Here is a 9938-nt window from a genome sequence, read left to right as displayed (position 1 = left end):
TCCTGCTCTGATACCAATTGATAAGATTAAAACTTAATCTTGAAGATCGATTAGATCTCAAACAGGTAAAATAAAGATTAAACAGCAAGAACACGAAAACAATAAACAACTCAAGAATGAATCAAACGTGTCGAATGATTATAAAACAACCCTCAGAAGAGCTCGATCAAGAACATCAACTGTAGAGAGTTAAAAGGTTTACAGGAACGATAAAGAAAATCAAAGCTATCGTAATTCTCTCTATTGTATTCTAGATCGTTTTTCTAATATGCATGCAAGCATATTGTTATATAGTAAACCTAACAGGCTCACGGTTGGACAGGCCCAAACCGGAGTACAAAATAATTGGACTATTAACTGAGCCCAATGACGCAATACTAAACGAATCTGCAACCCAACAATACTATTAGTCATGACTTGGATTAATCATATGTGATTTCTTATAAAACATGTATTTGTACTTCTCAAAAAACAATAAAGAGGAGCCAATACATAAAAACCTAGTTTTTTTTTATGTTGAACAAGTTATTGAAGGTTTTCTAGTCACATATTGTCTAATATGATTATTATCTTATATGTATATCAAAAAGATATCAAATTGCATGTCATTACCATTTGTTCTGAACAAACAATTATGATTTTCTAATATTGTCTGTATTTATACGTATTAGATAAAAAATCAGGATTCGCAAAACAATCAACCAGAAGATTAAGTAAAAAATGTATATATTAATCACATATGATTATACATATAAAAAATCCTATACTCTTGTTTAATCACATGTGATTAAGTAAAAGAGGTATATGATGACTTGTTTTAATCATATATAATATTCTGATTATATCTTTCATTTATACATCTTAGATAAAAGTAAAGAACAATAAAAAAAAAAAAGCTTACAAAGGAAAAACAAATTGAAAAGAGAAAGTCAATTAAGAAGAAAATATAGAGAGGAGAAAAAAGCAGAAAAATGAACAAGGTATAATTATATCACATATAATTATAAGAACAAAAGATATTTAATCACATGTGTTTTACAAAATATATGATTTATAATGTTGTTTAAGCACATGTGATTGATATCTTTTAACAACATGTGATTTAAAATATGTTATGGACAACTTATGCTTTTGGGTTAATCATATACAATTTCTAATTATATATTTATTTATATATTTCAGAAAAAAAAGCGTCTACAAAGAAAGAAATCACAAGAACATCACCAAGAAAATAAAGTTGGAAAAGGTATTTATTTTTATGTACCAAAAGGGATTCAATCACATATGATTATTATTTGTTGTGTACCAAAAGGGATTCTAGAAGGTCATATGTGTTTCTCTAATATTTAACCACATGTGGTTAGCATATGTTACCATATTTGAGATACACAAAACATACAATACTAAGGTTCAGGCACATGTAATTAGCATATATTTTGAAAAATGTATATTTATTTATTTTGACTTGATTTGATTCATCTCCCATTTTTTAATTATATCCACATTTATACATCTCAGAGATCCCTAGACCAAAAAAAAAAAACAACTTTCTTTAATCACATGCCATTAGCATATGATCTTTGACATGATCTTATATGAACACGAAATGATTTTGGTTTAATCATATATAAATTTCTAAGTATATCTTTATTTATATATTTCATAACCAAAAAAGGAGAACCTATAAAGAAAGAAATCACATGAAAATCACCAAGAAAAATAGTTAGAAAATGTATTGTTTATGTAACAAAAGCGATTCAATCACATATGATTATTATCTATTATGAACACTATATGATTATTTATCATTAATTGGTTTAGTCATATGTATTTTTCAAATGCTTTACCACATGTGATTAGCATATATTACGATCTTTGACATACACAAAACATACAATACTATGGTTCAGTCAAATGTAATTAACATATATTATGAAAAATGTATATTTATTTATTGTGACTTGATTTGATTCATATCTATTTTTTTAATTATATCTACATTTATATATCTCAGAGATCCCCAAACCAAAAACAAAAACAACTTTGTTTAATCACATGTGATTAGCATATGATCTTTTACATGATCTTATATGAATACTAAATGCTTACTTGGTTTAATGATATTTGATTTTATGATTATATATGTTCTCTTATAACCCTAAAGATAAAGGAAAAAAAGGTTACAATTGAACATGAAACTGAGAAATTATCCGAAGAAAAGAAAGATCAAGGTATAATTTGATCACAACTGATTATACATATTAACATATTGTGTACATTCAATCACATGGGATTAAAATCTATTATGAACAATGTGTGTTTAATTATCAAAACTTTGTTAAATAACATGTGATTTCCTATTAAATAATAATGTGTAAAACATCATAAAAAAATGTTTAATCACATGTAATTAACCTCTATTAAAAACAATGAATGATGTATTATAATAACCTTGTTTTATCGATTATATTTATATGTTTTAAGAAAAATTAAAAGCAAAAGAAAAAGAAGTGAGTGAAGAAGACTCAAAAGAAAAGAGGTCAAAAGAAAAACACGACAAAGGTATAACTAGGATTAAACTTATTTTATCACATGTGATTAAAACTTGTTTTAAAAACTTATTACTTCAATAGCATGTGGTTATAATATGTGTTGAATAATATATTGCTTATTTATTAAGAATTGGTTTAATCATGTTTGATTTCCTTATTTAAAATGTATTAACATATTACTATCACATATGATTTACAAAACAACTTTGATTGTACCAGTAAATCAAAAAAGAATTAAATAAAAGCTCAAGTTAAGCATTCCCATAAATATCAGATTCTGGATATGAAGATTCAAATTCTGAAACAAAGGAGAGTAAGAAAGGAAGGAAGAAGATTGTGAAGAACCAATTCAATACAATCAAAGATAGGTATAAACTTTTGAATAACAAATTTTATAAAATCTGCTTTAAATCGAATATTATTAACATATGTTATATATGAATAAAAGAATATATGATTTGAAAAAAAAAACCTCATTGAAATCAATCACATGTGATTATATAGATAAACAGAACACAGTCTGACATAATCACATGTGATAACCATCTTTTATATACATAAAATAAATCAATCAAATATGATTATATTCCCTATGTTTTTTTAGTTAAACAACTCTTTGAAATCAATCACTAAATTTTGTTTCAAATCAAATATGATTAAATTCATTAATTGTTGTATTTGATAATAGTTTCTCACCTGGAACTTTGCTATCAGTTATCCGAGGTTTCAACAAACTTCAAAAAGATTATGTCAGGCATATGGGTTTTGGGGAACTATTAAAGATGAAAACGACGGAAGTCTTAGGGCATTAAGTTGCTTTGTTCTTGAGAAGTTTAATCTGAAAACAATGAAACTTTTTCTTCAAAATGGGGTGAAAAAGTTTAATCTAGAGAATTAGTTAATCAAATACTTGATTTCCTTTAGGATGAAAATGTTTTCAAAACTTCCATTTCAAAAAGAAGACAATACAACTTATGAGAATGGATAGAACAATTTGATAACAAAAAAAATGATAAGACTTCACAAGATAAAGATAAACATTTTCGCCTCTGACAATGTGAATATTAACCTCTAGATGAACTTCATTGCTTTGTTGATCAACTCATTTATAGAATCAAGCTCATCTGGAAAAGCAAACACATATCCCATGAAATACATAACGAAGAAAGCAAACATAAGAAACATTGATTGGTGCTCCTACTTGCTTGACTTGTACACGATTTTTTGATCCATCGAATTCAATAAGCAATTTTGATGGAGCATCAGATTTTTTACTGGTACGTTTAATAACATCTCTTTTATTTCATCATGTTTTAAATCACATATGATAATAAACACAAAATATTATAATCACATGTGAATATATTAACTTTTAAAATAATTAAAATCACATGTGATCATAAAGAAAATTAATTTAATCACATATGATTGTAATAAGAATTATTTCTTCTTTTGCAGTTTCTTTATGTAGATAGAGTCCATTCCCCGGTAATGAATGTTCAAAGAACGTGTCTAGTTATCTGTCACTGGAAGTCAGAGCATATGAAGCTCAAAGAAATATACAAAAAATAAGTATTGAAGGAATTTGGTACATGACATTTAAATGAATAGTTTGTAGAAGAAGATATCATTGAGGAGGTAAAATTAGTTATAACAGTTATACAAAAAAACTTTAATAGTGTTAATGTTTAATCATATATGCTAATATAAACTTTAAATTATTTTTGATTTAGGATTATGAAGAAATGATTATGACAAATGTAGGAAGCTCAGTTTGTTGATTGAAAATATAGTAAATAGTTTCCCAACAAATGTAAGATTCAATCATTTGAAAAATATAATGGACGAATTTTATAGTGATGAGGAAGAAGGTCATGAAGAAGAAAAGCAAAATGATGATGATCATAATGAAGATGAAGAAGATGAAGATGAAGATGAAGATGATCATGATCATGATAATGAGCATGAAAACGTTGAAGGTTGTGAGAATGTTAGAGAATGAGGTAAGAAATATAATACTTTTCTAAATCATATGTTCTTATTATAAAATATCTTTATAGAATCACAAGTGATTAACTGCATATTTTATTTATATAAAGGTTTGGATGGAAATGTACATGAAGGAGTTGGTAAAAAAAGATATTGATGATAAGGGAAAATAGAAGGGAAAAATATGTTCAAAAAATAGGTAAAACCTGCATCTGTTAGTAATTAACATTTGAATATTAAAAATATCTTTGTATAATCACATATGTATATTTTTCTCAATCATATACTCTTATTATAAATATCTTTTTACATTCACAGGTGGTTAACTATGTATTTTAATTATATTTAGGTGGCGAGAAACATAAAGTTCGTGCGGGAGATGTAAGAGGTGATAATGGTCAAGTTGCTGGGAATAATGAAAACATTTGTCATAATGAAGAAGAACAAGATGTTTAAGGAGGAGGTAAACAAAAATATACATTTATAAAGTAAATATGATTACATATGTTATAATGAAATATGATTATAATTTTTTTTATTTATATTTAGGTATGGAGTGGATGATTATGGAATGGAAGAATGCTAGAGAAGGAAAAACTGGTGAACATCTACAAATTGTTGGGGGAGGTAAATATGAGTATATACATACATACATATATATATATATATATATATATATATATATATATATATATATATATATATATATATATGATTACATATGTTATAATAAAATATGATTATAAATAATATATTCATCCAATCATATATGATTATTAACATATTTTACTTATATACAAAATTGATGGTCAAAAATGTTGGTGAAGAAGAAGTTACTTAATACTTTTATCTGATAAAAATGTTGTATTGAAGAACAACTTTTCTTTGTATGTATTAATTATTTTAAATTTTGTTTCATGTAATTTTAACAACTTAAAAATCTTTTGGATATAACAGATAATCACATATGATTATATTATATGAAACTCTTCATTAAATATTGTCTATAAATGTTGATATGCTTTTGTATAATCACATATGATTATTCAAAAACATATCAGTATATATATGACCATATCGCATGCATTTTCAAATAAAATAATAATATAAATAATGATTTGACTTAAATAAAATCTCATATTAACATTGTTTATTTTTAGAAAAAATACTATTTTTTTTCATTTGTGTTATCTTTTTTAGAAAAATAAACAAAGAAGATGTCGACAGTGTTGACAAAACTATAGAGAACACTATCACAAGTATTTTTGGGAAGACAGTCGAATTTTTAGAATCACAGTTACTTAATGATGATGAGGTCAACTCTATTTATGAAAAAACAATGGAGTTACTTAATGATCATGGAGTCAACTCTATTTACGAAAAAACAATGGATGATTATAAAGAAAAGAAAGAGAGGAGCCAAATGTCATCATATGATCTAAACATAAGCCAGATGACACCACCACATGTAATATTTCTTGTTTTTTAAACTTATAATTACAAATGTTTATAAATATAATCACATATGATTTCAGTATTTCTTAAATGTAAAACCACATGTGATTAAAAGTAATTATCAATTTTTTAATTTTAGTTAATTTTATGTTTTATATATAACCACAATCACAAAATCCTTCTTAAGAAGAAAAACTTAAAGGGAAAGAATCTATAGTGGATGAAGTTCAAGAGAGGAGCCTATTTATAGTTGAAGTTCAAGACAGGAGCCTAATGCCATCATATGATCTGAACATAAGCCAACTAACACCAACACATGTAATATTTCTTGTTTTTGAAACTTGTAGTCACATATGTTTATAAATGTAATCATATTTCCTCTTCATGTAATATTATGTTTTATATATAATCACAATCACAGAATCCTATAGTGGATAAAGTTCAAGCTCAAAAACCAAAAAGATTTAAAATTCCTATTTCAATGAAAACAAATTATGCCTCAAGATTCAAAAAACTAAATTATAACGGAAAAACCTCGCCAAAAGAGGAAAACAAAACATGTTCAAGTAAGGAGGTCTCCTTATAAAGAACGAGCTATTTGCTTGAAAACAAAGTTGACATCTGAAGAGGAAATGTTTGGAGAATAGATGTTCAAATTGCAAGGAAGTTTATAGTAAGTTATTCATATGTGATTATTACTTATAAAAAAAAATAACATACTTGTTCAACATTGATCCATCACATGCGATTACAATTATGAATATAATAATCACTTATGATTAAAGTGATGTTAAGTATACTTTTTCAACATGAATCAATCACATGTTATTACAGTTATTAATGTTTAGCATACTTGTTAAACATTAGTTAATAACATTTGATTACCAAACATAATAACATATGATTACAAGTTTTGTTAAATATAGTTTTTCAACATTGTTCATTCACATTTGATTACAATTATGAATATATAAAAATATGAATTAAGTAAACGGTTTTAATATTTACAATGATCAACTGTTAGTTACAATAAAAAAACGAGTAGTTATCCATTATGTATTTGAAAGTAGGTTTCTTGTAGAATACTTGTATTCGGATGTAATTAACTCATAAGTTGAATTGCTAAACTACAATGAGAACGATAGAGACATAAAAATCTCCATACATAATTTTCTTCAACATCCAAATAACTATAAGTTAAACATATGTTATTCTAATACTACATTAATATTAGCTATTTAAATTAATATTTTAAAACTATAAAACACATGATTCATAGTTTAGAGAAGGTACATGGAGGATGAGCGAATTACAAAAGAAATTCCAAAACCACCAAAAGATGCCAAGAAGAAAAAGGTAGATAAAGAAATGAAAGAAAAAATAGAAATAGAGGCAATGCAAAAAGATGAGAACAAATACAAAATCTTCAATCAACACCTCATAGACTAGTTGAATGGAGATGAAGAAAAAACTCAAATGAAAAATGATGATCTGGTAAGTTAATTAAAATCTTATTATAATTTATATCCTTCCTAAATATAACCATACATATTTAAATTCATATATTCTTCCCTATTTATTGAGAAACCCACATGTACCTATTTGTTTTTAATCTTAAAAACGCGAACATAGTGATACTCGACAACAACATCTCAAAGCAACAATCAAAGACTAGTACATGCCTGTACTTACAAATCTCGTAAGTAACATTTGATTGTTTTATGATTGAATAAAATATTTGTAATCACATGTGATTACATAAAAAAAAGAGCATATGATTGAAACATAAAACATTATTTGATGCTTGTAATCAAATGTGATTATAAAAATATTTTTAATAAAATATGATTAAATAGATACTAATAAGCAATAGTAATGACATATGATTTTATATTTTAACACACATTATTAATGACATATGATTATGTAAATATTGATAACATATTTTCTATGTTTAATCGTATGTGACTAACTTACTTCTTTTTCAATTTTCAGAAAAAAATAGTTCACAAAATATTTACAGGAGATCAAACATCCAAGATGTCATGCTCTAGAAGACAAATCTCCAACCAAGTCTAACAGATATGTTATGTAAAACAAATAAATAAATAAAGAGACTGTGGAGTATTTGTAATGAGATATTGTAACACTTGGATTTATGGTCTGTTCATTATTGCCCTTTTCTTTTGAAAATGTTGCATTTTGATCCTTGGAGTAGTACGCGGGGCGTACAACATGGTACGCTTAGCGTACTAAGTGAGTAGGAAGATGGGATTGCAAGGCCTTATACGTGGGGAGAACGAGGGTTACGCTTAATGTACTCGGTGATGTTGAAACTCTAATTTTTAGGGTGTGGTACCCTATTTAAGGACCTCAAGTCCCTAGGACTGGCCTCTTTATCAGCCCCCTAAACCTCCTAAAACCATCAATCAACCTTTAAGCTTTCTTGGTGGTGATCTTGAGTTCTTGAAGGGATTTTGGTGGCTATTTTGTGCTTTGTGAAGGAAGTGAAGAAGATTGAAGGTGACTTTCATGGTGCGGAGTTTGTGGATCTAGAATTATCACCCTCTTCGCAAGAGTTTTGAGGTATCAAGTTCATACCTTGGCTTGTAAATTCTTAGGTCTCTTTATAGCTTGATTTGTTATGCTTTTGGTCCCTTTTTCGGTTGGTGGTTGAGTTAAGACGTTTGAAGCACTTATTCCTTTAGATCTAGGCTTATTAGGAGTTCCTTAGGCATAAAGGTGCCAGATTTATGGAGTATTGGGTCTCATGCATGCATTAAGTCACATATTAAGTCCTTTTTAAGCTTAATAGCTTCATTTAGCCATGCATGAACATAAAGTTAACAACTTTACGTGATAATCCAACTGATGGAAGTCAGATCTATGTTTTGGAATCTATGTCTTAATGGATTAAGAGTTTAAATCGAGTTTTGGAAGAATGGGTAAGTATGATGGGTATACAAGCATGTTGACTTAGCTTACAGGCTCTCAAGTGAGTACATTGCATGTACGTGCTGAGTACGCCCCGTGTACTCAGTCTCATGGGCTTCACATTTTGGGTTTTGAGTTTGGGTCATTCTTTTGGGCTTGGATGCTTAGGACATTGTTGGGCCATCTGAGTATAAGGGTTTTGGACTAGGAAAATAGGTGGGCCCTAGGGTAAGGCCCATGTAAGGGTTGGGGCCCAATTTGGAATACTACGTCATGTATGGTCCTTGGATGATTAATTGGTTTTGGGCCTTTTAGATTGTAGATTTGGGCCTTAGTCTTGGACCAAACTAGTTAAGGGGTAAAATGCTCTTTTTACCCTTTGTTTGGATTGATAATTATAGATTGGAATCCAATTGTTAGTTGGATGTTATTTGATGTTGATAGCTCGGGGATTTGTCGGATCAATATCCAAGGATTATAAGTGTGATTCAGCACTGCTAGGTGAGTTTGCTCACTGTGTTTAGCGGGTCGAAGGCACCAAAGCCAACCTATGATCTGTTAAGTTAGAATACTCGTTGTCTGTGTGACACTGGTATGTGTATGTGCTTGTATGCTTATTGGGCAGGGCTCATTGGTTATTTTGTATTCTATCAAATATTATGCTTATATGAATTGTGTTTGGGTGGGGCCCGTAATTTGAGTTAGGGCGCGGTCGATTATACTCAGTTGGGTGGGGCCGTTATACGAGTTAGGGCGGGGCTCGTTATATTCATTGGGCAGGGCCCAATATGTGGGTTAGGGCGACGCCCGTTATGTGATATATATATATATATATATATATATATATATATATATATATATATATATATATATATATATATGTTTGGTACTTCCAGTTCTAAGGGGAGGGATTAGGATGATTGAAGAGCACACACCACCTCGTTTCGTATTTTGTGATTTACTCTATTGCGCAAATCTTGTTAGAGTCTAAGTGTTGTAGTGTGAGTC

General features: G+C 28.2%; 1 protein-coding gene across 1 annotated transcript; it reads left to right on the top strand.

Annotated features, from left to right (window-relative positions):
* Window positions 1-971: 971 nt before the first annotated feature.
* LOC111905975 (uncharacterized) lies at window positions 972-7445 on the top strand. The gene is made up of 13 exons (XM_052765682.1): window positions 972-980; window positions 1183-1246; window positions 1365-1420; window positions 2165-2231; window positions 2485-2562; window positions 2827-2920; window positions 3241-3306; window positions 4317-4531; window positions 4613-4681; window positions 4891-4968; window positions 5091-5178; window positions 5742-6009; window positions 7281-7445. The coding sequence occupies exons 1-13, from the start codon at window positions 972-974 to the stop codon at window positions 7443-7445; spliced, it is 1317 nt and encodes a 438-aa protein (XP_052621642.1).
* Window positions 7446-9938: the final 2493 nt, after the last annotated feature.

The sequence above is a fragment of the Lactuca sativa genome, chromosome 7 (assembly GCF_002870075.4).
Source record: "Lactuca sativa cultivar Salinas chromosome 7, Lsat_Salinas_v11, whole genome shotgun sequence".
Classification (NCBI taxonomy): domain Eukaryota; kingdom Viridiplantae; phylum Streptophyta; class Magnoliopsida; order Asterales; family Asteraceae; genus Lactuca; species Lactuca sativa.
Note: the sequence above shows the minus strand (reverse complement) of the source record. Positions and strands in the feature narration are given on the sequence as shown.